Source organism: Neolamprologus multifasciatus, chromosome 10, assembly GCF_963576455.1.
Source record: "Neolamprologus multifasciatus chromosome 10, fNeoMul1.2, whole genome shotgun sequence".
Taxonomy (NCBI): Eukaryota; Metazoa; Chordata; class Actinopteri; order Cichliformes; family Cichlidae; genus Neolamprologus; species Neolamprologus multifasciatus.
Window position 1 is genome coordinate 13,886,281 of NC_140448.1, and position 27,554 is coordinate 13,913,834.

Genomic DNA, 27,554 nt, shown 5'->3' on the forward strand with positions numbered 1-27,554 from the left:
GGTTTTGGGAGTTGATGCCACAAGTGTTTAAATCAGATGCTGTAGATTTCCTGTTTTTGTTTGGGGTTTTTTCTCCCGTTTTCTACAAAAATACAGACTATCCTGTAATTATACATTTAGAAAATAAGTGTTTTTTTTTGTTTTTTGTATTAGTCCTTTATTTATCTAGGTTAAAAATCTCATTTCCAAGAGAGACCTGGCAACAAAAGTCAAAATACATGTACCACATAAGTATATAACATTTAAAACATACAATATCCCGTACAAACGTAAAGAATACACAATAACAGATCAAATTAAGAGCCACATTAAAAACAATCACACTGAGTAAAAGAGTTATTTTCTCTGAGGTTTATTTTAGTAATTCACAGAAAGTGTTCTTGTACCTTGGTGAAGTTTGAGTGGCAATGGGGGTTGGGGGTCTTTATTGATAGGAAAAGCTAATGAAAATACAGTAAAAAGTTCAAAATCTTCACATTTCCTAAAGCTGTACATTTGATAGGCTTTATTATTTTCACTTAAAATGTTAATGTAAATAGTTAAATATTACTGATATTAGCTGCTAAATATTGTACATCTTTTAAAGTTGGGGCACTGTGAAATTACAGTCATTAGGCATCTTTAGAGCCTATTTAAAATGTTATTCAAATTATAACATGCCTGTGAACCCATAGTATGATTACTGCGTGATACTTATCATGCAGCGTGTAGCCGAGAGCTGGAAGGTTAATTAGTCTTCATTAACTCCTTTTATTAAAACCGAATAAAAATCTTTGAAATATTTCAAATTTGACAAATGCCATGTCCTGAAGCAGTTTTTTCCACCTCAGAACAATTTTCATACTAATTTTTCCAGAGGTCCATCAGATCTAGAGAAAGCCATGTGTGCCTTTGTTACCCCTAGACTGCAGCATTGTAAACAACTAGTGAATCATCTCTTACAACTATTCTAAAAATGCTGCAGCCAGACTACGAACTGCGACAAAAAAAAAAAGAGATCGCATTACTCCAGTGTTAGCAGTCCTGCACCGGCTCCGTCTCTTACAAAGTAAAGTGATCGTACTTGTGTTTCAAGCTTTAAATGGTCTTGGTAGAAATGCATGTGTACATATACTCCCTCAAGATTCTCAAGGTCTGTAACCTATTCACTCCTGACCCATCCCACAGCTGAAAGGTGTACAAAAAGGGGGTCATGGCTTTCATCTTGTGGCACCGACACTTTGGAATGACCTCCAAAGTGACCCCAGACAGCTTGATGCTTGCTTGAGGTCACTTTTTAAACCTAAGCTGAAGACATATCTTTCTCTTTCAACAACATGAATGCTTTCAAGCATTCAACAACAGATGATCTCTGGAACTGTGACAGGAGGACAGTCTGTTGTTGTGTTATGCGAGTAGTGTGAATGTGTGTAGAGGGAGTTTGGAAACTCTTCTGTTTCCTCTCTTTATTTTTTTTTACTCACCGTTTTACTAACTCATTCACAAGAATGTCCTTTTATGAAGACATTATTGCAAACCTTAGGTGGATATGCCTCTCTAGCGTGCTCACCCTTTGACGACTGTTTTGAAACAGCTTGTGAGAATTAAACTGAAGTCGTCAACCTTCTAGATTTTTTGTTTTTTTGCATCGTTTGTCCGTTTAAACAACTGTCAGCCGTCAGTCTGTGACGCCCTTTGCTGTGCCCCGCTGATATTTGGGAGCAAAATGGGGGGGGGGGGGGGCTCTGCTCTAAACTTAGACCGGACAGCACCACTCTTCATCGCAGCATACTCTGCAGACCACTGTGGATTACAATGGGTGGTGTCAGGTTACCGCAGATGCTGCTTTATCTCAGCGGCGAAGCTGGAAAAACAAGGTGAGCGTGCGCTCCGGATCGTGGCTTTAACTGACAATAATCTGGTAATTGGTTTACTATGTTTACTAATCTGTCACTGTGCTCCCTACTCTGCACTGGCTCCAGCATGTGTTGCACATTAGTTCACTGCTGTGGCATGAGAGAAACAGCTGCCTCTGCTCTTACACATTTAGTCTCTCTCACACTCACTGATAAAGAAATACTTCTGCTGCTGGGCTGATTCATGACAAAGAGCACAGATCTCTTAAAGAAGCAGCATGGTGTGAGACTGCACTGAGCTGACAGGTTTCTGTTGATTGTGTCCCACTGACTTGCTCCCATTTGTCATTTGTAGATGTAGACTTAAGGGCACTGCAGGGTTTTTCTGTCTTTCACTGTATTCTTCTCTGTCACGATGGGCAGCTATAGTTCAGCCCTCATTCCCGGTAAGCCTTGCAACTATTGTTTGTTACATGTATTGAAATGCTACTGTGCTCGGATGCTGCATGTCTGAGGCAGAATGTTAATCTAGACTTTGAAAATGTGCAAAAGAAGGAGCGAGATGTCTAAGAATGACCATTCAGTGACTTCCAAGCTCTGCGAGGTGTGTTTTAACATGTAATCTCCATTTCTCTCAAAGACACTGAGGAGTTTGTGTCAGTTGTGTCTATCACGGAGAAGCTGAATGAGCACGCAGCTCATGCTGTAGATGAGAGGTTACAGTCAGAGCTTCGGACTCTGGGAAGTATACATTTTTAATGAAAGCCATCTACAAGCCAAGCCATTCCATTTCTTAATCGTCCAGTTTGTTTATAGCTTGGTGCTGTGTTTGAAAAGAGTGTGTGGTGTGGTCTGCTTGTGTCACTCTGTCCTTGGGATAAATTTAACTTTTCTGAGCTGCCCCATACACACAGAGAGAGACAAGTAGAGACGCAGAAGATATCTACTTTGACTCCTTACTTAAAACAAAGTTAAAAGGTACTTGCCCTGTAGTGAATCGGTCCCCTTTTTTGTAATCGTGTTGAAAATAATCTTCGGGGACTAAGAAACACCAACAGCTAGAAAAACATGTCACCATAAATGTATTTTACTTATCAGACGTCTCAAACTAGACTTTATTTTACAGGTAACACTCATGATGGAGGAGGAACGAAAGAAAACCCAGAGTGAAGTAAAGAATTCGCTGCCAGAAGGAACTCAACAAACAACTCAGAATGGATCCATCCCGCTGAAGTGCACTGCTCAAAAACTGAATGAAATTAACACTTTTTAATCAGAGCATAGCATCAAGATAATTAAACTTCTAGTTTTGCATTTGCCTAGGGTTACTGTCACTACCAGTAGCACGAGACGACACCTGGACACTACATAGATTGCACAGGTAGTCTAACTGCTCCAGGAAGCACATCAATATATGCATTGCCAGGAGGCTTGCTGTGTCTCCCAGCACAGTCCTCAAGAGCACGGAGATTTTCAGGAAACAGGCAGTTACTCTAGGAGACCTGGAAAGGAGCGTAGAAGGTCCTTAACCCATCAGCAGGACCGTATCTGATCATCTGTGCAAAGAGGAACAGGATGAGCACTGCCAGCGCTACAACATGACCTCCAGCAGGCCACTGGTGTGAATGTCTCTGAGAAAACAATTAAACTGATTCATGAGGCTGGCCTGAGGGCCCAACGTCCTCCATGGAGCCGACTGGTATTTGCCTTAGAATACCAGAATTGGCAGGTCCATCACTGTGCTTTTCACAGATGAGAGCAGGCTCACCCTGAGTGTGAGAAAGACGTGAAAGGGCCTGGAGAAGCTGTGGAGAACGCTATTCTGCCTGTAGTTCAGCATGACGGGTTTGGTGGTGGGTCAAGGAGGTCTGGGGAGGCATATCCATGGAGGGGCACACAGACGTCTTCAGGCTAGATAGCAGCACCCTGACAGCCGTTAGTTATCAGGATAAAGTCCTTGGATTGTCAGACCCTATGTTGGTGCAGTGTTCCTGTGGGTTCCTCGTGGTGTTTCACAATGTGTTGAGAAAATACAGACAGTTCCTCCTCCAGAGAAGATCCCACAGCACACCACACTTTGATTTTCAGAGTGTCTTTGAATTCGGCCCTTTGTAGGTTGATCATTTTTATTTCTATTTCACGATGTGGCATCATCATTCATCATGCAGTCTATATCAGTAGAAATATCAGCACAGTTTTTTTCCCCTCCCATTGAGATCTGATGTGTTTTCAAAGTGTTACTTTCATTTTTATTTATTTTTTCGAGCAGTGTATTAAATAAAATGCTACAGCTCGTACAATCCACAGCTGTTAAACTGCAGTAAATGACAACTTCTTATATTTCTTTTGTGTTTTCCACAGGCATTAGAAACCAAAACTGTGTCCACAGAGTCTTTCTCCTCTCTCCTGCCAAAGGCTATCTCTGCTGTGCTGCACCCAGCTCCGCCTGCAGGCATCAACTCACAGCCCAGCAGAAATCCAGAAGGGCACGCCTCGCCAAACCTGGAACAACTGCAGACAGAGCTGAGAGACCTGAAGGGCCAGTTTGAACAGATGAAGACTCAGCACAAGTATGGCTGTCTTTCCCTAATTGCACATTAGCTATAAGTTGTAGACATCTGCACAGTTTTCTGTTTACCTGCTCATCCTCACTCTGGAGGGCATTTGACACTCCCAGCCCAGAATCAGTACCAACCAACTGTAGTTTCAGTCAGGTTTTTGCTGTGCTAATTTAACAATACTGTGTTATTCCAGCAAAGAAATCAAACTGCTGATGAATGAGCTGGATGAGGAGAAAAGGATTCGCTTAACGTTACAGGTAAAGTGGCCGAGGATAATAAAATTTAGTAACATCGTATTTCAATGGGCGTAAACACTTCAAGGTCGGAAGATTTATCATGATTTGATTTTTTTCAAAATTAATTGTTTTTTCTGTTTTAGATGGAAATTCAGCGAATGAAGAAGCACATGTCTAAATGAGCAAAGACGACTATTCTTTCATCAGATTCATCAGATTTCTGATTTACCGTTTCTTTTTGGACTGCTGAATGGGCTGTCCCAGAGGGCTTAATATTTTTACTGAGTCACTGGTGAAAGTGCAAAGATGGAAGCAGACATAAAGACGGAGGCTGCAGCAAACTGTCCTTTCCCTCTGGAGACGACCGGCGCAGTTAAACATCAAACATCTTGTTTTTTTCTCGTCACGTCACCAAAGGCATTCATAAACATTCTTGCCGGGGAACTGTAATCTCACATTTTGAGTTTTCCAGGAGATTTCACTTTTCATCGTCCATTAAGACAATGATTGGTGGTAATATGTACTACGGCATAATTGAACTGCATTTTTATCCATTGTGACAGTGACTCCAAGAGAGAAAAGGATGAGAAATGACAAGCAGCAGTTCATTTACAGAGACTAAAGAGTTTGTTTATAATAATGTAATATGGATGAGCACACAGATTTTAGGCTTGTAAAAAGAAAAAAAAAATAGCACTTGTTTTCTTTCTGATTGCACAAAGAATGTAAATTTACTGGGTGCTGATGTGCATTGTGTGTTTATTAAAAAATAAATATAGTTACTACTGATATATGTATGTTGAAAATTTATATTGGCATAAAAAAGTAAACAGGAGTAAAAGCAAAGACAAGCAACAAAAAACAAAAACAAAGGCCATTGCCTAAAGTGAATAAAATCTATCAGTCGTACATTATGTGTTCTACAGTGGCTGTCAACGTTAACGGGTTAACGTGGATTAATCCGTCATCACGACTAATGCGATTAAAAATTTTAACGCAATTAACCCATCTGGAGCGCAGCAGATGAGTGAAATGCGTTAAAAAAAATTAATCGCGTTAATCGTGATGGCGCGTTAACGTTGACAGCCCTACTTTTCTATCAAAAAAGGTAAATATGTTAGTATTTTTTCACTCATTTGTGACAGATAATCTGTCTAATTCACATTACTGGTCTAGTCATCCATCTTCCACTTATCCAGTTCAAAGGTGCAGGGGGCCTATCCCAGCTGTAGGGTACACCCTGGACAAATCACCAGTCTATCGCACTAACAATAGGGACGGACAACCGTCCACGCTCAAAGTTACACCGACACCCAACTTAGACTCAATCACCAGTTAACCCAACCCCCAAATGACTGTGGGACAGTGCAAACTGCACAGAAAAGTCCCAGCGAGCCAGTTGGCTCAAACATAGACCTTCTTACTAGAGATGGACCGATCCGATATTACGTATCGGTATCGGTCCGATACTGACCTAAATTACTGGATCGGATATCGGAGAGAAATAAAAAATGTAATCCGATCCATTAAATATCAAAAAAGCACCTCACAAAACTTGGCGACATGGCGAGCCGTAGCACTTCGGAGCAGTGTGGTCACGTGATAGAGCGGCTGTGTGTATTTGTAGCCTGCTAGCAAACATTTCATCTCCGAGGAAGTTATCTCAGAGAGAAGTAAGCAAGTGGTGTAAGTTCATCTCTGAATGTTTGTAAAGCATTCCCGCGTTAAGCTTAACAACCGATATATAGAGCAACTGCCTCTTCTCTCTCTCTCCTGCTGCTACTTCAATCGTGAAACTGCTTAAAGATCAGCTAATTGGCTTTTTTGTCGCAAGTCTGTCTCTCTTCTTTGTTTTTGGCCCACTTCTCACCAGAAAGAGGAAACCAGCGGCTGAACAACAGCAGCACTATTAAGCTTGATAAGCTGTTGTTAGAATTTATTTAATATTACTTTCTAGACCAGGATCTTTTTCTATGCAGCTGACGGCTGGTAACTGTGCAGGGGCGGATCTAGCAAAGTTTAGCCAGGGGGGCCGATAGGGCATGAACAGGCAAAAGGGGGCACAAAGACATACTTTTCTTTCTTATTCTCATTTAAAATATCTAGCTTTTAATTATTTAATAATTATCTGAATCTTACACCCAAAGTTTTAATCTGATGTAAAATGTATAGAAGTCCATTACTGTATATAGTAACTGTTAAGTCTAATATACCCTAGTACTTTTTAGTAGTAGTACTTTTTCCTTTGGGAAGGTACCATCTGTGCAGTCTGCAATTCTGTTGAAGAAAGATGTTGAATCTATTTAATTATTCTTAAAAAATAATTTATTTCTGTGAATTTTTTTCACCCTGCATCAAATTAAAGTTGATTACATTGATTAAGCATCATGAGGAAGAGGGTGGTTCCCTATTTTCTTTTGCTGGGAGTTTGCAACCCTATTAGTTAGGTTGCTTAATATTTCTGCTAAGTACTCTTTAAAATACCAGAATAGGGAGGATGGAGTAGGTTTAACTTTATTAGATTGATCAGTGTTGCTGATTTATGAAATATTTTGGGTGCAGTGTGTTTTTTTTTTTTTGTTTTTTTTGTGTTTTTGTGTTTTTTTTTGTTGTTTTTTTTTTGTTTTTTTTACATACAGGTATAACAGAATAGCTTTATTGTTGTTCTTGTTTTTTAACTTGAGTATGAACTTATACAAAAAGCAGCAAGATATTAAAAAAAACAGTTTTACTGATTAAAAAACACACTATATCGGATTCATATCGGTATCGGCAGATATCCAAATTTATGATATCGGTATCGGTATCGGACATAAAAAAAGTGGTATCGTGCCATCTCTACTTCTTACTGTGAGGCAACATTGTGTTATTGTTTTGTTTTAGCAGTCTTGGTCTTTTCATGAACAATACTGGAAGAACTGTTGAATCAGCCGAATCTCTCTCCATACATGCAGTGAAATGTTATGCAATTTCTTTCCCCCTCAGAAGTTGGATTCTTCACAGGGAATTGGCCTGAAGGTGACCTCTTTGTTCTCCTCGAGAAGGACGTCATATCGACACAGAGACCTGTGAGGGGAAAAACCAGACACGTCGGGAAATCTACAGCTGGGAGATATAAGAAGTGCTTCAACAAAGAAACCAGCTGATGCTGCGTGTCATTTCTTAAAGGTAAAATTTTAGCATACCCCTGTGCTTTATTCCCTTTAGGTTCCAGGTTTTTGAGACGGATTCGGAGAATTCTGAGCTTACGTTTGGGCTGCAATACATTCCCAGTGGAGAATTTAACAGACACCTTTTCCACCCACTGAATGTCTTTGTCAAACGCAGCCAACAGCTCGGTGTCTGTGAACTTCTTGAAATTTAAGGATTTACTAATATGAGGGGGAAAAATACATTAGTTAGAGAAGGTAGTAACATGGAGATAAAGACAAGTCTTGGCTATATATGCAGAGGAGACTTACTGGTCAATGGTTGCCTGTGCTTGTTTACCATCGCCATGAAGTTTAACAGTCAAGTATCCCCACTGCACATCCTTGTTCCATATCACCACATCCATCCTGTAGTTTGTCACTGTGCAAAGACATGACATTTTTTAATTCAAGTCTTTTGTTTTGAACTATAAAACACACTTAACCTGTCTTGCTTCTCTGGCTCATTCCCCATTTCAAGGGTTATAAACATAACTGTTCATTTAAATTTTTTATAAAAAAAAATAATAAATTCCTCATGGCATAGAATCAACAAGGTGCTGGAAACGTTCCTCTGAGATTTTGGTCCACATTAACATGACAGCAAAACACAGTTACAGCAGATTTTTCAACTGCACATTAAGGATATAAAACTTTCGTTCCACCACATCCCAAAGGTGCTTTGTTGGATTGAGATCTGGTGACTGTGGATGCCCTTTGAGAAGAGTGGACTAAATGTCATACTCAAGAAACTAGTTTGTGATGATTTGAGCTTTTTGACACAGCGTGTTATCTTGCTGGAAGCAGTGGTGATAAAGGGATGGACATCGATGGTCAGCAACAATAATCAGGTAGACTGTGACACTCAAATGATGCTTAGTTCATAATATGGGCTCCAAAGTGTGCCAAGAAGATATCCCACACACCATTACACCAGCACAATCTGGGATATCTCAAAAATAAGGCAGGAAAGATCAATATTATCATGTTGTTTATGCCAAATCTCACAGCAGACAACGACACTCCTGAGACCTGGTAATGTGTTTCCAATCTTCATTTGTCTAATTTTGGTGGACCTGTGCACACTTTAAACACAGTTTCGTTTTCTTAGCTGATAGGAGCAAGACTTTCTGATTCTGTTGCTGTGGCCCATTTGGTCTGACATGTTGTGAATTCAGAGATGCTTTTCTGCATACCTTTATTTGTAAAGAGTGGTTACTGTTGCTTTCCTAACAGCTCAAATCAGCCTGGTCATTCTACTCTGACCTCTGGAAAATGTACTAAATGCACCGAGATGCTATCATGTGATTGACTAATTAAATATTTGCTTTAATAACAAGTTGAACAGGTGTACCTAATAAAGTGGCACATTAAAATGTGTTAAACCATTGAGAAAAGTATAGTTCTACCACTAGGTGGCAGTGCAGGCTGACAATCAGATTGTATGCTGTATTGAAATTAAGGATTTTTTTTATAGCTTACTGTGATCATTAGTAAACTGTTACTCACTGCAGTATGGAGATTTTCCGTTTGTTTTGAAGTAGGCCTTTGTTTGGTTCTGTTCCAGCAGGATGTCTTTCCATTTTATGACGCCATAACCTGGGTTAGGTTAAAACACCTGTGTCAGTGCTGAATAATACAAAGTAAAATCTAAAGAAATAAAATACAAACTGGCAAAATGTGAATATTTGGATTTTCGTAACTGCCTGTTAGTTGACAAAAAATTTAATCTGTGTGTTTTTCATCACCAACCTAAAATAGGACATCCAGCATTACCAAACTGACTGCAGGTTAAGCATTTGCCATCCAGAAAGTCTTTATAGGACGAGCAGGGGTAGGTCCTGCTGGTACATGTGGCATTTATAGAGTCAGCGAAGAGGTACACCGATCTCCGGTGGTCACATTTAAAATACTGTCCTTTTCAGGGATAAGAAAGTAAATTGTTAACATAAAGTTCAGTTCTTTATACCAAAAGTTTCCTAAACTTACTGATCTTACCTGAGAAAATAGTCTTTGGGCAGCCGGGTTGGTCTGCTCCTCCATTGGCGTAGAAATCAATGTGACCTAAAGGTTCCCTGAAACCCAGCACTGTAATATAACAATAAAAAATTGACACATATACACAACGTGTATGCCTGTTTTGTGTAAAGAAAAGAAATTCTTCATAATAATAAATAAGGTGATTGACTGACAATCCATGTCCGTGTGCAAGGCATCCACAAACTGTGCATCTGAAGAGTCCAGTCGGTCCTCTGGGTTTTGGCCTCTGAACCCTGGCCCAGCAGGATCCAGTGCTGCAAACATCACATTAGAAAACATCAGTCGAGCTTGAAATTCAGTCCTAAACACAACACTAGAAAACAGAATGTTGACCTCACTTAAATATTCCGACAACACCCAGGACGAGCGCTTATCCCAGCTGACCTTCATAGCTGTCTCATTTTCTCATTTTTTTCCACATATCTTTTTTTCCATGTGACAGTTTTTCCCTGCTGTTTTAAACCAGATGTTCTCAGTGAGCCTCCAGAGAATTAGCGTGATCTTTGAACGTCATCTCTCCTCAAGGATTTTACCAAAACCGTGCCGCTTTTTTCATGGCGACTCCAACCCAGGCAAAACCCGAAGCATGGTATGTTCCTTTGACGCCACAACTCAAAAAATGACAAATAACACATTGTTTATACACTCTGCAACTTTTATTAAACCCTTTAGCAACAGTGGCTTTATCTCCTTTTGCTATTAGTGACTTCTAAAGTTGGAAATCTAGGAATTAAAAGCTCAGTCAAGAGCCACAACAAAATGTCACCCTTAAGCACGTCAGTTTCCAAACATCATGCAAACTTCTCAATGGGACAAGTTCTTAAGAAGTTTTCTTCTCCTTTAGATTGAGTCAAATAAGATTGTTCTTAAGACCTGAAACATAAATTAGGCTCACTTTACTATTGGCCTGTTTTAGAGGGATTTAAAACAAGTAAAAATACCACTTCAGGTTTTAATTCTATATCAGAAAGTGGAAGTGATGTCAATGTAAGTGCCACTCTTACCTGTTATTCTTCCAATTTCTCCCTTCAAGTTAGCGCCCGTAAAGCCTGATATGTGAGCTCCTAGACTGACACCAATCATGTGGATGGAGCTCAGATTGGCTCCGTGCTCCTGAAAAATTATCAGTTTTAGTATCGCTAGACACTACACACTCTGACATTTGAAATCAGACAACTTGCCATACCTGCAACATGTTAATCAAAGCTGTGATGTTGGATGCTACTTTGCGTGTGTTCTTCACTGCTTCCCAATAATTCAGATTCGCAGCACCGTAGTTCCAGTCTACCACTATAACGTTTATGTCTTTCCTGACCAGCAGACGCTCAGTGAGCTTGTTGAGCCATTTCGGTGGAGATCCAGTGGGCCGATACCCATGAATGATGAAGGTGGTCGGTTTTGACGCGTTAAATTGGGGGTAGGCAGACAGGTCAGTGTGGGACATGAGGATACCACATGTCCCATTTAATCTAGTGTATAGCAACAACCGAACTTTGAGGCTGGTACCAATGATTGAGTGACCAAGATTCAGATCAGTAAAGTCATCGCATTTCTCAGCTGGTAAGAGATAAAAAACAAAACAAGACAGATGCATTCAGGTAAATAAGATATTATGTAATTGATCTCTGCAGACATTGCATGGGAAAGATTGCACAACATCTAAATACTATACGTCTAAACTTTATGCCCTCTTGAGAGGCATGTGTCATATACAGTATATATATATATAGCCCGTTATTCTGACACCCTGTACTTGCAGTACATTTTAAAGGTTTTTAAACACCTACTCTACCACAACACACTGATCAGCCACAACAATCAAACCGCCTGGCTAACTGAGCAGGCCCTCGATTTGCTGCCCTAACATCTCTGAACAATCAAGCCACAGATTCAGCATGACCTGCACTGCTCACTTGAGGCTTTAAGTGAATCCACCCAGACTCCAGTGTTAAAATGACAAACTTTATGGCGAAAATACAATCTGTTAATAAAAGTTGGTTTAGATCTCTATAACCAATTCTCTTATTCACCTGTACAGAGGATGTATTTATTTAATATGAAATGCAACAGTAATTGATCCTCAATTGACTCGCAAACATTCATTTATGCTGAGTCAAGTCAATGAATTGGATGAGTCAATGAATTCATTGACTCAGTGTTGGAGCCTTTTGGAGGAGTTACCGGTTAAATACTGCTGCTTGCTTCATTGTGAACAAATGATTTAAAACAGGGCAGAACCCCAAAATCAAGGCCTCAAACCTGACATCACAGTGACTACTTCCATTCCTCATATCCAGTGTATGTCTCATGTAACTTGTGGGACCTTTATGGATCTGACCAGCATAGATATTGTTGCTGTTGTAGATCTTGTCTTTTAATACTGCATTTTTAACGGGTTTTGAATTTGTATCACTGCTACCTTGGCCACATGTTTCTCGTAAGAGATTTAACATCAGTGTGACTAAAGCATGCAAACCATTTTTTTGTGATCACTTAGTGCCGAAAGCGTGTTTGTATAATATCTCAAACCAACATTGTGCTGATGTCATCTTGTGACATCAGTACTACTGGTTTCAGGGTGTAGTTCATTGTTCCTCATTACAAGTTTTCATTTCGCACTAACTCACTGAAACTTACAGCACCCAAGCTCAGGACACACCTCTGTACATGTAACTATCTACTGCTAAGCAAATGCATATTTTAGACACGGACTTTGTAAGAACTTGAAATGATATCTAGACTATTAGATCGTTTAAAGATTTTATCACTGACAGGATGGTTATTTACTAAGATGAAAAGAAAAGTACAGAAATGTGTTTTTCAGTAACAGTCGCACATCAGCAGTGACTCCGCTTACAGTAAAATTAGAAGAGGACCCTTAACTAATTCCAAGAAACAGCATTTCCTCAAATGCTGCTTGACTGAAAACTTGTGATACATTTTTGTCATATGTTTTGTGACCACAGCTGTACGTGTGTGCAAACACTGTACAGACACACACACACACACACACACACACACACACCGCTGATATGTAAAGAAAGCCATTTACATTTTCATGATTTGTTTCCTACCTTTGCATATTTGAACAGTAACCAGCAGAAAGGTTATCAGATACTGCCACAGGAGCATGCTTTACACGGGCACTTTAAACTGAAATAGATTAATCAGTCAGACTATTACATAAAAAGACATTTCAAACATTATCCTGTTCATAATATAACCACACAAACAAAACAGACGGTTCTCTTTCTCTAATACTTTACACCGTATCCTTAACTGGTTACTCATCTACCAAACAGGAGTCAGATAAGAGCAGAAAAATATGTCTTTGCTTTTTGAACACCCTGAGACTGGTGATTTATAGAGCACGCCTTTTGTATAGTACAGGTTCTGCCTTTCTCCAAAGAATGTAAGAATATGAAATGTTTTTATTGTAATCAGAGTCTTACCTTCAATGCAGGGTAACGTGTGTGTCAAAGCTCCTGAGTGTTAGGTTATCCTGTGTTTGTACCTCCACATATTTGGAGGCCTTCAGTTCAGGAAGTGAGAAGAACAGCACAGCAATGCTCCAGCACAGCAATGCTCCCGCCCAGCATGCTTTCGCATAGATAACCACACCCCTTACCCCAGGTCATTGTGTTCACAGGTGAGAAATTTCCATGAAATCGCTCCCCCTTCCTGTGTGATCACACCGGTTATGCTTGTTGCTGACTGAGATTATTCTGATCTGGAACCAAAAAAAATAGCATTTGTTTTTCAAAGTGCTGCGATCTATCAGGGAGGAATAACAATGAAAGTGAAACATGTTCAAGGGATTTTCCATAAGTCACTTCTGGAAAACCAAGGCCAGTTGTTCATTATGAGCTCACCTCCATAAAGCAGTTAAAGATTTCCCAACACTTTATTGCGGATATAAGCAGACATATGTATGAGCTGATCATCCACTCTGTGACCGACTATTTGACTCAAAGTTTCCTCTTTAGAAAAATAGTTCTACAATAAATAATTTGGACCTTTTGATAAAGTCCTAAATACCTTACAAACATTACAAAGATATAGATCACTGCATATCTGTGGTATCTCCTGAACATGACACACACCCAAAGAGATAACAAGACTTTCAGCCTTGTTATCTCTTTGGGTGTTCTGGCAAGATTGGTTTAGACGCACCAGTGCTTAGCGCTAGGTGCATTACTTTTAAAATGTGTTTTGTACAAAATCATTGCATTTACTCAAAAACAGCTCCGCTCAAAGTTAAAGTGAAACTAAAGAGAGCAGAGTTAATTGAAAAAAGGCAAATATTATGACTAATATTAGTCATAAAAGTATCCTGCTAGACAAACTGAAACTTTGACCAGATGTTAGCACTAAATGAAAAGTTATGTAATCACACTAGTCAGTGTTTTTCATATACTTGAACTGAAACAGAGTAGACAGAGTCACTGACTGGCTAAAACATTTTTTTAGCAGCTAGCCTCCCTGAAAAGTCTTAGTTTTATTTATGTTTGTGTAGAAAATAATGTTTCGTGTGCAGCTTCGTCGTGTATGTGTGTGTTACATAGGGAAACACTTCAGCACCAAAAAGCTGAATGAGTTGATGTCAAAACCAGGATGTGCATTATGTGCTATAATGCACAAGAAAGACAGGATGGTATTGATTTTAAGATATACACAGATTTCTGCCACTGTGGCTAACTTTTAACAACTCTGAGAAATGCCGGGACTCACTGTCCCCTGTGTTTGGTTCCAAAGGCTGGTAGTATCTGACCTCCCATTACAGCTTCATAGTTGATTTTGAATGGCTTTCTCAGAAAAAATTACAGTGTTACGTGTGCAGCCTCTATTCTTTATGTTAAAATGTAAGGAATAAAATTTTGAAAAATGGTAAAAAAAAAAAATAAAGCAAGCATATTTTTTACAGATGTGTACTAAAATGTTAAAGAGCTGGACTTTCAGTGGATCAACACTCACTGGATCATGCTGCTGCTGCCACCGCACAAATAAAGGGAAAATCTTTACAAGCTCAGCATTGATTGCAAATGCAATCTACATTTCTGAATGCCTTTACCACTGTGGCCTGAACTTTGCCCGCTATGTTATCCTGTCATCAGGGTCAGGCAGGGTGATAGGATGTATACTTCAACAGACACACAGCTTTAGAGATCCTTCCCTTGCAGTAGTAGGGCTGACTGAGAGGAGCAGCAGGCTTGTGCAGTGTTATTGTTGGCTGACAAAAAAACATCCCAGATGGCTCGTAGGAGACGAGGCCGTGGCGGTAATGGACAGCACCATCAACAGGCTGCCGCGCACAATCAAAGAGGAGGCCCTCGCAGGGTAAGCCTGCTTCTGTCATTAGCAAAGAGAACCAACTGCACACTGTTTTTCAAATAATAAACAACAGGGAGCCCCACGAGATCCCCTCTTATTTTGTTTTTGTGAATATATTTGGAGGTCACAATGAAGTGAGGTATATCTCTGCCTTATACTGCATTATTATTTAACATGCTTTGAATATTACTGAGGAAATCTTTTCCACTGTGGTTATATGACTGGGATAAGTTAACCGATCAACTCCGTGGAACAGCATGACTCATGTCTGCAGTAGCAATAATTAATGTCAAAAGGAATTAAAGACTTAACACGAAAACAATAATTATTTATTCGAATTTTAATTCTTACATTTATGTCCGATGTGGAAATATGCTGGCTTGTGCGTCAGTATGTGTATAAGCCATGAAGGCTAAGATCAGAATACAAGACAAAAATTAAGAAGCATAGGAGCATGTTGCTAATGTTTACAAGGTCAAATTAATATTTTGCACTGGTATACTAACCAATCATATATTTGAACACAACTCAAAGAGCAAAAGACACTTAAAAAGAGATCAAGAGTTTAAAGTATATCTTTCAGCACACCAAAGGATAAAGGTGGGCACGCATGCAACACAAAGTCTATAGCATCTTTGAACATCCATGTGCTAAAATTGGTAAAAAAAAAAAAAAACTACCTTGAAGTTATTATACAGAGAGGAGGCACAACCTGCAAACTCACCACATCTCATATATTTCTATTATAAGTAATTCACTTAAATGCTTTAATTTTCTAAGGTGTTCCTGTATACTGTCTTACAGTTTCTGTTTTTATGAACCCCGGTGTTTATCAAATGCAACATGACTGTACCAATAACATCCACTTCTGGGCAGAAGTCTGAACACGTGCAAGAGATTGGATAAACTTGAAAAACGAGCAGTTAGGAATGAAGCAAGAGGGAACATGTTTCGTCAGTAATTACACATAGTTTTGTGTCATATAATGTATTCTGGCGACCTGTAAAATTTCAATGATTTTGAGAACAGATGACTTTTTGCACCAACTGTATCTGAATGTCTCCATCTGGTCTTTGTGTTCAGACTCCACGGGGGCCAGCAGATTTTGCCAAGTCTACAGGTTTTAAATCTGATATCCCACATGACAAGCTCACCATTGCTCAAGCACGGAGGGGGACACCAGGTTGCACTTATCACCACCTTTTTTTAAAAAAATTCTGAATACACAGGGAAGATAATTCGGAAAAGAAAAGTTAACTCAAGATGTTTTGATGTGCTGTAATTATCTGATATCAGTTATTAAAAAAGTGATTTCATTATCAGCATTGTTACATAACTGCCAGTTATTTTGATGATTCAGGGTTTGATCACAGCTGTGAATCTGACTGAGTGACAAATCAGCAAAATAATGATTAACTAACAATTAAAAGCATCACTGTGTCATTAGAATTCCATATTTGTAACAGCAAAAATGTAAACTGCTCCAGTTTTGTGTCATGACATGACTGCATTTAAAGACCACCCTTCATGTTTAGCTAACCGCCCCGTGAGAGTCTACGCTGATGGAATCTTTGATCTTTTCCATTCGGGACATGCTCGAGCTCTGATGCAGGCAAAGAATGTGTTCCCAAACACTCATCTTATAGTAGGAGGTAAAGTATGCCTTTCATTCACTCGCCACAGTAACGCACGCACAAAGTAACACTCTTTAACCTTCAGGGTCATGAAAATAGACACAGAAGGCCTCCAAAGAGTCACGTGTACACTGCAGTGAAAAAGCATTTGCCTCCTTTTTTCGCATATGTGTCACACTCACATGTTTCAGGTCATCAAAGTAATTTTAATATAAAACAAAGACAACTCGAATAAATATAAATGCAGTTATTAAATGATGATTTTATTCAGTAAGTGAAAAACATTCTCCAAACCTTCCTGATCGTGTGTGAAAAATACTTCCCTTGTTAAATCTTAAAGTAAGTGTGACTAACTAGTGAAAAACTGAAGTATCAGTATGGAAAGATTTACAAAGCCGTTTCTAAAGCTTTGGGACTTCAGTGAACCACTGTGAGAGCCATTATACACAAATAGAGAAAACTCAGAAAAGCAGTTGCTCTTCCTAGGAGTGTCCAGCATACCAAAATTACTCTGAAGTGAAGATCAACAACTCCTCCAGGAGGTCACAAAAGACCCCAGAACAACATCTAGGGAAGTGCAGGGTCAAGGCTTAAGGTCAGAGTTCATGATTCAGCAATAAAAAAGAGACCTTGAGAGGGTAAAAAAACCACTGCTGACCAAAAACAAAACAAAGGTTCATCTCACATTGTGATGATCCCCAAGACTTTTGGAGAAATATCTGTGCACTGACAAAGGAAATCTTGAACTTTTTGGAAGGTTTGAGTCTTGTTACATGAGACATGAAACTAACAATTTCATAAAAAGAACATCAACACATGGTAGTGGTAGTGTGATGGTCTAGGGCTGCTTTGCTGCTTCATGACCTACCTGGAAGACTTGAAGGAACCCTGAATTCTGCTCTCTGCTATCAGTTTCTTCTTCAGCTATCTGAAGGAGAATGTCCATCTATTAGTTTGTTTCCCGAAGCTCACTTAGGTTATGCAGTAGGACAGTGATCCGAAACAATCCAGTAAGTCCACGTCTGTATGGCTAAAAAAAACCAAAATGGAGGTTTTGGACTGACCTAGTCAAAGTTCGAACTTAAATCTACTGTGGCGTAACGTTTAACAGGCCATTCATGGTAGAAAATCCTCCAGTGTGGCCGAATTCAAACAATTCTGCAAAGAACAGTGGACCCAAATTCCTCCACAGCGAAAGACTGATCTTAATGTTTCATTGATTCATTGTTTATGGAAAAATGACTTCTTCACACAGGGCCAGGTAAGGTCGGATAGCTTTTTACCATTAATAAACGAAAACATCATTTAAAAACTGCATTTTGTATTTACTCAGGTTAACTTGTCCAGTATAAAATTAGTTTGATGATCTGAAACATGTCAGTGTGGCAAATATGGAAAAAAAAGTAAAAGAAATCAGGAAGGAGGCAAGCACTGAAAATCTCTGTGTTCCTAGTGTGCAGCGATGAACTCACTCACCAGTTTAAGGGCTATACGGTAATGACAGAGGACGAACGCTACGAAGCCCTCAGGCACTGCCGTTACGTTGACGAGGTAGTGCGGGATGCTCCCTGGAGTCTTACACCAGAATTCCTCAAGAAACATAAGGTCAAAGGTCACACAGTAACTTTAAACACAGCTTCCTATAATGTCATAAAGTGTTAAAGCTATACGGTGTCCAAACTGTCTGTAGACCGTTCTGTTGCATTCATAGATTGACTTTGTGGCCCATGATGATATACCTTACACCTCCGCTGGATCAGAGGACGTCTACAAACACATCAAGGAAGCAGGTGGAGATTCATGCAACGTTAAAATAAATTCTAGTTGTCTTCTTTCTTATAATTAATTGCACATATTTAAAGTATTTGTGTGTTCATGTCAGGAATGTTTGTGGCCACTCAGAGGACGGAGGGCATCTCCACATCCGATCTGATCACTCGTATCGTTCGTAATTACGACATGTATGTCAGACGCAACCTGCAAAGAGGCTACACAGCCCGTGAACTAAATGTTGGCTTCATTAAAGTAAGAAAATATTTCATTTTTAATCGAACTTAAAAGGAAAAACAAGCTGTAAATACAAAATTAGACACAAATGCACCTTACTTTATTTCAGGAGAAAAAGTACCGGCTCCAGAACCAAGTGGACAAGATGAAAGAGACAGTCCGTACCGTGGAGGAAAAGTCGAAACATTTTGTCTACAGGGTGGAAGAGAAGAGCCAGGACCTCATCCACAAATGGGAAGAGAAGTCACGGGAATTCATTGGCAACTTTCTGGAGCTTTTTGGACCAGATGGAGCATGGGTATGTTCACTTTTACCGTAAAAACATCAGACACTAACTGTAGCACAAGATTTAATTTCAGTCTTCTTAACTAGAAAAAAGTCTGTGTGTGAGCAAAAACAAGCATGTCTTCATAAATTGAATCACAAGAGGCATTCTTTAAATCACTGCAACAGAACATAGCATTACACACAGTGAAAATCTGATCTGTGTCTGCCCTTGTCTAGCATGCAATTCAGGAGAGAAGTGGCCGTATGCTCCAGGCCCTGTCACCCTACTCTTCGCCCCATGGCTCACCAAGCAGCAGTCCCACCAGAAGACGCTCAGTTTCTTCTGACTCCACCCCCTCTTCTGCAACTGCCTCCCCACCTTCCTCTCCATCTTCCCACTCTTCAACTAAAAAGGGGAGACGTTCACGCTCGTCACAGAAAGTTGCCTCTATAAACAGCAAGCACGCACAATGAGCTCCTCATTTGTCCTCTTGCAGTCTATTTGCCATTCATTTGGAAGAAAATGTTCTGAAAGGAGGCTATTAATTATAACTAGCAACTAAAAATGAAAATATTTAATTTATTAGGGGTGTATTTAAGTCCAACGTCATGTACATAATGTGTGTGTACAGAAAAGAAAAGAAAAACGACATTAAAATTTTGTTTGGATGTCATCTTGTATCATTTGTGTTTCTTTCATACAACACTAAATGTAATGGAGCACATGCTCATCTTCAAAAAAATAAAAATCTTGAGTGTTCTCCACCTAAAACTGTAATGTACTACACTGAAACATTTGCTTTGTATTGGCAACCTAAGACAATTTCATGATGGTGTAAAGATGACTTAATAAATAAAGGTTTAAGCAGTTTTACAGAAATAAAAGAGGTCAGTCACAGAATATATTTATTTAACAATTTCCTTCTTATCACTCTCCCGAAGTAAAAAGTAAATAAGAAGTAAAAAACCTTAACAATCAAACAAGCCTCTATGAGCGAGCATTTAGCAACATTACGAATGAAAAACCCTTTTAACAGGAAGAAACCTCCGGTAGAAAAACGATCAGGGAGGGGCACCCTAGGGGGTGAGGGGAAAAAGACAGGATAATAGCATTCACCAACATTCGCTTCTTCAGATCTTTTGTGCACTGTCCATTGCTTTGAATGGCTAACCCCAGGTATTTAAACTCCCGCCTCCCTCTTATTCACACACCCGTCTTGTCCAGCTAGCACCAAGCGAAAAAATAAAACTAAAAAATAGAAAGACAATTAAGGCATCTAGCAAATTAGGAGTGGAGACTAAAATTACTTAATTGCAAACAGGTGGACAGACACCGAGCTCCAAAACAATGGTTAACTGTGCTCCACAACTTCACATAGCATTGTGTTTCTCTGCCCCCAGCTGGACAAAATAATAAATGAACAAACAAATGAAACCTTTGACCTATTCTGTTTGACTTTTTTCTGGTTTACTAAACCTAATGAGTAGCCTAAAATTGCTTGTTTTTTGTTTATTTTCAACATATTCTTACTCATAAATACAAAAGTCTGAGCATATCACGAGGAAACTAACTAACCAAAGATTGTGAGAGTCATAATTTCCGCTGTTGCGGGTTAACAGGCTGACATGCTTCAATACGCCCTAAGAAAACCTCAACTTTAGCTGCCACTGTGTTTTATTATGATTGTTTCTCTGCTGAGAGGAATGATTACGAACGGTGCGTTAAAAATATACTTAAATTGCACTTTTTGAACAACTAAAACATCCACGTCCCGTTCCTCGTCGCTTGCACTGCCGTGAAGTATCTTGATCCTAATGCATCTTTGGCTGGACCATTTAAAAGCCGTGGTTGTGACGTCACCGTCAGCTAATGTCAAACACGGATTAAAGATGGCGCCCTCTCACGCGCTAAGGTGCTGTAAACGGGCTCTGAATTGGGTACCTGTCCTGTTTATTAACCTGGTCGTCGGCTGGTCCTATTACGCCTACGTTGTCGAGCTGTGTGTCTGTAAGTGCGCTCACCTTTATAAACGTTTAGCGGCCGCGTGCGTTGACAGTGACAGGGTTTGAAACTTTGATAAGCTAGTTGAAGATTTAAAATCTGGCTTCACACTCCGTAATGCGATGAAACGTTTGGCGAATATTAACACATATTTCTGTCTCTCCTTTTCATGGAAACGTTTTACATAAATTGTTTTTTTTTTCATGACAGCTTCGTTTGTCTACTTTTTTCTTCCCCACCAGTGAGAGGAAATACTTTTCTCCGTTAATAATTAATCACTCCATTAGGGCAGACGTAATGCGTCAAATAACGGATATCATAAAAATAAAAAAGTGGAGTGACTGTGAAAGGGTTTGTGTCGTTTGTGTGTTGCTTAATCATATTAAAACTTTCTGAGTTTACTAGATATATTTACTAGCTGCTATTATTATTATTAGTAGTATTGTTGTTGTTGTTATTTTATATAGTTTTGGGGGTGTCAATAAATGAGGTGCTTCCGAGCCAGCTTTAAAATCTAGTCCGTGACTTTTTGATGCTATTAGTGTGTATTTATCTGTGATTAAACATATTTTGAGCAGTTAAAAAAAAAAGATTTTTCAATATTAAATTTTAACAACTTATCGTTTCAGGAGAAAAAAGAGGAAATTTGATTTGTATTTGTTTGTACCCGTTTTGCACATTTAACTTCCAGCAGTGGATTCTGTAATTGTAATTTGAATTCTAGTAAACATAATTTATTTGGCGCGTTCCTGAGTAAGTCCTAAGTGTTTATGCTATTTTTAAGCAGTTTTTAATAAGTTGTGTGTTGTGTGATTTGTGCTGCTCCCACACACAGACACTAAGTTAAATAGTTTGATTCAGGCGGGAGCTGATGAGACCAGTATCAGCATGTCTCTGTGTTGCGACTGTGGTCAGGACAGGGACATCCCTGCTGATGCTTAAACAAAGCTCTCTGTTGTGGGTGGGTCACTGCTGGCCGTGCCAGGCTGCTGCAACATGGTGTGAGGAAGAGAAAGAGAAGTGGGGGATGTGTAGTCATGTATTACTCCTAACTAATATATACACATATACTTTACCTTCTTCCTATAGATACAATCCCAAATAATGCTGAACGAAGTAAGTATTGCCCTCACACACACTCACTCACTCACTCACTCACTCATATTTGATGCTGTTATTTCTCTCCCGCTAAGGATCCTTCTTTTCTTTTTTCTACAACAGTCAGCTACTTGGTTATCTTTCACATTTTCCTCGCCATGTTCATATGGGCTTACTGGAAAACTATCTGGTCCAAACCAGCCAATCCCTCAAAAGCAGTAAGTTTGCTTCTGTCACACTCGTCACTTAGCAGAAGAGAGGAAATAAACAAAACACTGATCACTGAACACTTTTCTTTTTCTGTTGTCAGTTCAGTCTACCCAGGGCAGAGAAGGAGCTGTATGAGAGAGAAGAGCGAGCTGAGGCCCAACAAGAGATCCTGAAGAAAGTGGCGAGGAATTTACCCGTGTACACACGCACAGCTGGAGGAGGTATGGCTTTAGATACAGTGTAGTAAGTGACTGTGCTTTGTTTTTTTAATTCCCAGTTGTCGCTTCAACACACACCATCAGGGAAAACTCTTAGCAAAATGTTGCTCTGAAAAAAGAGGAAGTGCACAAAAGTTTTCATCATCAGCCATCAACATTGCAAAAGCATTACAAATGACAATCACATATCTTCTCTGGTTGTTTCTCAGTTTAATACATACTAGGCTTGTCTGTGCTGTGTTTACGGAAAAGCTTGTGCCAGGAGGGTTAATTAGACTCAGGTGCACCTTGCTTTCTCTTCTGGCTCCCCTGCTAATTAAAAGTCAGGATGTGACCCGCTTGGATTCACAGGGGGATTTAACGAATGTGCTTTAAGAATATCCAGCAGGTATACAGTTAATTTCTTTTTTTGCTCTCTCTCTAGCCATCAGATACTGCGACTTCTGTCAGGTAATCAAGCCTGATCGCTGCCATCACTGCTCAACCTGTGAAATGTGAGTCCTCTCTAAGTGTCCACACTTTATCAACACATTCCTGAATAAGATCTTCTTAAAACATCCACCCTAGGGTAGTTTCTTCTTCTGGCAATAGAAATTCACGAAACGTTACAGAATAATTTCAAATGGTTTTTGTTTGTTTTTGTTTTTTAGTAAAGTTTTTTTAGTGGAAAACTAATATCTTAAGGGTTTATCAAATGTGGTGTTTTTGTTTACTGGGTCAGTGAAAAGATCAATATGTTGGTATCTACTGGATGGTACTGATAGGATGCACATTTTGCTTCTTGTTTATTTTATTTTATTTTTTTTCCAAGGTGTGTGCTGAAAATGGACCATCACTGCCCCTGGTATGATATTCTGTTTTTACTTTGCAATTAAACTGCTTTGTTTAAATTCTTGAACATTAATTGAACATTAGTCTTATTACTGTTGTTACTATTACTATCAAATACTATCATATACACAGTGTTGGGAAGGTTACTTTTAAAATGTATTCCACTACAGATTACAGAATACATGCCCCAAAATGTATTTTGTAACATATTCCGTTACTCAATGAGTGTAACGTATTCTGAATACTTTGGATTACTTAATATATTATCGTGCTTTTTACAACTACATGAATGTCCTTTTGCTGTGTGATTTATTACCTTTACTGAAGGTTATTCGCCAAACCAATTCCAATACCAACTAGATTTTTAAATCTTAATATAAAATGAGTAACAGTAGGGTGGACATGTAAGGCTGCACTTTTTTCAGCGATCTCGTATAGAAACTATTCCGCGCGTATATAAAACAGGTCTGTGGCTCCGAACCGTAAAGGGACCTCTGGCTAATACGTCAGGCTCGTGGCGAAAACTAGCTTTACTTTGTTGTCTGGGTCAACTTTGCTAGCGAGAGACAGAGAGGTGTTGAAAGGCTGCTCCAACTTATTGTTTCGAAGGAATACAGTGTACAGTCAAGTCTTAATGGCTTACTTACAACGGGGCTTGTCACCCACTCTTTTTTGCTGCAGTGGTTATTATTATATTTACAACTCGTACTTTTCAACTCTTTCCACCAGCGTGGAAACCCAAAATAGAGAGGGCATAGCCTTATGAAACAGGAAAATACCGCCGTGTAATTCATTCATTTCAACAAAGTAACTGTATTTTGAATATCACCTATTAAACGGTAACTGTAATGTAATACAGTTACTCATATTTTGTATTTTAAATGCGTAACGGTGGTACATGTATTCTGTTACTCCCCAACACTGAATATACATACTCTATGATCATTATGGTATGACTCTATGATATGTTGTATTGTGACACAACAGTCTAATTTGAGATTTGGTGCTTAATAAAACAGTCAAATGTGCAAATATTTGATTACTGGGTTTGTATAAAGTATTTGTATAACTCATATAGATGTTGGCACATCACAGTGCCCTGGGCAATGTTTATGCAAAGGTTGGGTCCACTAGGAGAAATTGGGGGAGGAAAAAAAGATGGACATACATACATGCATACATAATCTCAGCTATATGTTCCATGGCTATTGTCATAATGTTATTCAGCACCCCTTTCTTTTTCTTTTTTTTCTTCTCCTTCCTGTTGTTGTGGTGTCATCTTCTTTCAGGGTGAATAACTGTGTTGGATTCTCAAACTACAAGTACTTTGTCCTGTTTTTGTCCTATGCGTCACTCTACTGTGTAGTGATTTGTGCAACAGTCATCCAGTATTTCATCAAATTCTGGACCGTAAGTACATGAACCTCCTCATGGTATTTGCATGACATTTAGTGGTGTGAACACCACGTGTATCAGTATCAACCTGTTGCTATTTTTAGGGGATTCTCTGCAGCACACTTTACACAAGACAGTGGGTCCTGTCACATAGTCCAGCAGTGAAACAGTATTTTATTTCCATGCAAGACTTTGTTGTACTGAGGAAACAAAGTAGTATCAATTTGTTTCATTTTCCACATAATTTGACTCGGCTAAAAGTGTTTTGTTTTTTCCCTTCATTCTAAAGAAACAGCTGCCTGACACCCACGCCAAATTCCATATCTTGTTTCTGTTCTTTGTGGCGGCCTTGTTCTTCATCAGCATCGTGTCACTTCTCGGATACCATCTGTGGCTCGTGGGAAAGAACAGGACCACTATAGGTAAATTAATACTATAAATACATACTTTGTTTAATTCCACTTCTACAAAAATCACCACTGGCTAACTCTTGTCGTTTTTTGTTTGGGTTTTTTTCCCTCCATTTTTAGAGGCTTTTAGGGCTCCTTTTTTCACAAATGGGCCGGATAAAAGTGGGTTTTCTCTGGGATTTAGCAGAAATGTAGCTGAGGTGTTTGGAGACCAGGCAAAGCACTGGTTTTTCCCTGTTTTCTCAAGGTGAGTCTACTCTCAAGGTGAGTCTACTCTCATGTGATATGCTTTGTCACTAAAAATGGATCATCCGATAAGTTCCATAAATGGTCACTAACAAAATGGATCACAGAGTCAAAATGAGGGGGCAAAAGCTGATGCAACAGACCTATCGAGCTTTTTTTAATTAAAGTTACTTTCATGGAGTGTCAGAAATATATTTCAAAACAAAACAATGTGAAGATTTATTAATTTTTTTTCTGTATTTTCAGTCAGGGAGATGGGCATTCCTTTGTCACCAGATTGGTACAGATAGATCCTGAGCAAGCAAACAGTGTCCTCCAGCCGAATGGCAAAGGGTAAGTTTTCTATTTCTTTCAAATCTTTAATATCAGAGGCTTCAATTTTATTTACTTTGAATTAATTTCTGTTTGACTTTAATTGTAGTCCTGCTGATGGAGAAGCTAACCCGCATGTCCTCAGCAATAATGTTCAGCACACAGAAGATGGCAGCAAAGAGAAAATGAGTATGTTACTAATGCCCTTTCTCACAATTTCATGCTTTTGTGTCCTAATTGCTTTTGTTTGTGCTCAATAAACAACCCATCCTGAAACATCTTTTGTGCACACTGTTTCCTTTTAGATGGCGGACAGATTGTCTCCGTGACAATAGAGAAGGAGCAGTAGGTCAACATATCTCAACTACAATGCCTTAAACCAGGAGTATCATCACCTCAACGGGAGTCATCCTAGACCTTTATTTTAAGCTTTAATGCAGCCTCAAACCACATGTTTTGTATTTGTTTTTATTACATGGACCATTCCTCATCCAGCGTGCTTTGAAAGAGCACAGCAACAATATTGCTATCATGTAGAAAGAGCCTCTACAGCGACCTCATAGACTGCACCAGTCTGAAGCAGAAGAGATTCAGGGAAGGAGATGTCTTTAAGATAAACCAAAGACATTCAAATAATCCCCAAAATGTGGGAGCCAATGTTTGTCTTTGTCTGTTTTATGTTTAAGATTTCATCTAGAGAGTCATCCTTTATCAGTATTAATCAACCTCTTAATCACTAATTGCAGAGCAAAAGGTTTGTACGTTGATTTTCATCCGAAATAATGTGTGTGTGTCTTATAAGGTGAACTTCAAGCACAGTGCAATTAGCAGCAGTCTGTTATCAGATGGTCTCAAATTTAGTTTACATATTTGTAAATATTTGAAGGTCTTTCTGTTTACACTTTAAAATATTTATTTTTCATTTCATAATATATTTGATAGGAAAAACATAAAGATGATAAATGCTAAAACTTAGATGACCAAATCCAGTTTAATGCTTGTTGAAATGGTTTAATCTCAATCCGGATACTTGAAACACAAAGCCAACAGGTCTCCCATAATTCCAAGATGATCAGGTAGGTTTTTCATTGCACTATAATTATCTGTAATTTGTCCTGTTTTATAAAGTAATTGCTTTCTTTCTATGTATTTATTTGTAAATCACATTTTATTTATTTTCAAAAAGACATTAATACAAGTGATTTCCTTCATCTACAGAACTAACATCCTTTGTATTTCTATATTAACATGAATCTATTTGAAGTGTCTTCTGTTTGTGTCCACCACTTTCAAAGAAATTTAAAAGTTTCAAAAGCACAGAACATAAAAAAAAAAACCCACAATAAAAAAAAAAAAAAAAAAAAAAGTCATAAAGAACAGGCAATTATGTCCTTAAGCCTAAAGCTCGATAGACGAGGTGGCGTTTATACCAGTGATCCAAAGGTGTCACAACCTTTTTTCACTCTTTACTGGCCGCTATTGTTTCCTTATATTACCTTCCTTTTGGAGTATGTGTAGCACAATAAAACATGATTGACTGATTTTACTTTTAGCCTACATGATTAGTGACTCACAGAAGTTCAATGACCAATGTCAGTGAACTTAACAACAGGCACCTGGAGCTGCTGCCTGTTTGAAAAAACAATGCTTTTTTTTTTTTTATTACGAAATTGTTCGTGCTGCTTAATGATTGCTATGTAACAATAAATGTAATACAACTATACATCCCTATT

The 27,554-nt window shown here is 38.9% G+C and overlaps 4 protein-coding genes across 4 annotated transcripts; 3 read left to right on the plus strand and 1 right to left on the minus strand.

Annotated features, from left to right (window-relative positions):
* Positions 1-128: 128 nt before the first annotated feature.
* lipia (lipase, member Ia) lies at positions 129-13,431 on the minus strand. The gene is made up of 11 exons (XM_085174796.1): positions 13,313-13,431; positions 12,935-13,013; positions 11,047-11,417; positions 10,865-10,973; positions 10,013-10,114; positions 9,819-9,908; positions 9,573-9,737; positions 9,330-9,419; positions 8,094-8,202; positions 7,818-8,003; positions 129-7,698 (listed from the first exon to the last, which is right to left on the minus strand). The coding sequence occupies exons 2-11, from the start codon at positions 12,990-12,992 to the stop codon at positions 7,614-7,616; spliced, it is 1,365 nt and encodes a 454-aa protein (XP_085030922.1). The 5' UTR covers positions 12,993-13,013; positions 13,313-13,431; the 3' UTR covers positions 129-7,613.
* Positions 2,172-9,421, plus strand: LOC146509800 (uncharacterized). The gene is made up of 6 exons (XM_085175494.1): positions 2,172-2,281; positions 2,476-2,586; positions 2,882-3,051; positions 4,185-4,405; positions 4,590-4,653; positions 4,776-9,421. Exons 1-6 carry the CDS (start codon positions 2,251-2,253, stop codon positions 4,812-4,814), a joined length of 636 nt encoding a protein of 211 aa, XP_085031620.1. The 5' UTR covers positions 2,172-2,250; the 3' UTR covers positions 4,815-9,421.
* A 115-nt stretch (positions 13,432-13,546) lies between the features above and the next one.
* LOC146509801 (choline-phosphate cytidylyltransferase B-like) lies at positions 13,547-20,847 on the plus strand. The gene is made up of 8 exons (XM_085174798.1): positions 13,547-15,197; positions 16,275-16,374; positions 16,727-16,843; positions 18,279-18,430; positions 18,537-18,615; positions 18,708-18,850; positions 18,942-19,130; positions 19,337-20,847. Exons 1-8 carry the CDS (start codon positions 15,111-15,113, stop codon positions 19,571-19,573), a joined length of 1,104 nt encoding a protein of 367 aa, XP_085030924.1. The 5' UTR covers positions 13,547-15,110; the 3' UTR covers positions 19,574-20,847.
* A 104-nt stretch (positions 20,848-20,951) lies between these two features.
* On the plus strand, positions 20,952-26,956 carry LOC146509802 (palmitoyltransferase ZDHHC20-B-like). Its single transcript, XM_085174797.1, has 12 exons — positions 20,952-21,107; positions 22,191-22,217; positions 22,323-22,417; positions 22,510-22,630; positions 23,052-23,121; positions 23,439-23,471; positions 24,748-24,868; positions 25,143-25,275; positions 25,384-25,510; positions 25,756-25,842; positions 25,931-26,010; positions 26,127-26,956. Exons 1-12 carry the CDS (start codon positions 20,990-20,992, stop codon positions 26,168-26,170), a joined length of 1,056 nt encoding a protein of 351 aa, XP_085030923.1. The 5' UTR covers positions 20,952-20,989; the 3' UTR covers positions 26,171-26,956.
* Positions 26,957-27,554: the final 598 nt, after the last annotated feature.

Coding starts and splice junctions, on each gene's coding strand:
- LOC146509800 (XM_085175494.1), top strand. CDS start 2,251: ATGGGCAGCTATAGTTCAGCCCTCATTCCCG. Junction 2,587..2,881: donor TCGGACTCTGGGAAGTATAC/ATTTTTAATGAA, acceptor TCGGGGACTAAG/AAACACCAACAGCTAGAAAA. Junction 4,654..4,775: donor GGATTCGCTTAACGTTACAG/GTAAAGTGGCCG, acceptor TTTCTGTTTTAG/ATGGAAATTCAGCGAATGAA.
- lipia (XM_085174796.1), bottom strand. CDS start 12,992: ATGCTCCTGTGGCAGTATCTGATAACCTTTCTGCTGGTTACTGTTCAA. Junction 9,909..10,012: donor CTTGCACACGGACATGGATT/GTCAGTCAATCA, acceptor GTTATATTACAG/TGCTGGGTTTCAGGGAACCT. Junction 9,738..9,818: donor CCCAAAGACTATTTTCTCAG/GTAAGATCAGTA, acceptor ATCCCTGAAAAG/GACAGTATTTTAAATGTGAC.
- LOC146509802 (XM_085174797.1), top strand. CDS start 20,990: ATGGCGCCCTCTCACGCGCTAAGGTGCTGTAAACGGGCTCTGAATTGG. Junction 25,276..25,383: donor AAAGAACAGGACCACTATAG/GTAAATTAATAC, acceptor CTCCATTTTTAG/AGGCTTTTAGGGCTCCTTTT. Junction 25,511..25,755: donor TTTTTCCCTGTTTTCTCAAG/GTGAGTCTACTC, acceptor CTGTATTTTCAG/TCAGGGAGATGGGCATTCCT.
- LOC146509801 (XM_085174798.1), top strand. CDS start 15,111: ATGGCTCGTAGGAGACGAGGCCGTGGCGGTAATGGACAGCACCATCAA. Junction 18,431..18,536: donor AATTCCTCAAGAAACATAAG/GTCAAAGGTCAC, acceptor TTGCATTCATAG/ATTGACTTTGTGGCCCATGA. Junction 19,131..19,336: donor TTGGACCAGATGGAGCATGG/GTATGTTCACTT, acceptor GCCCTTGTCTAG/CATGCAATTCAGGAGAGAAG.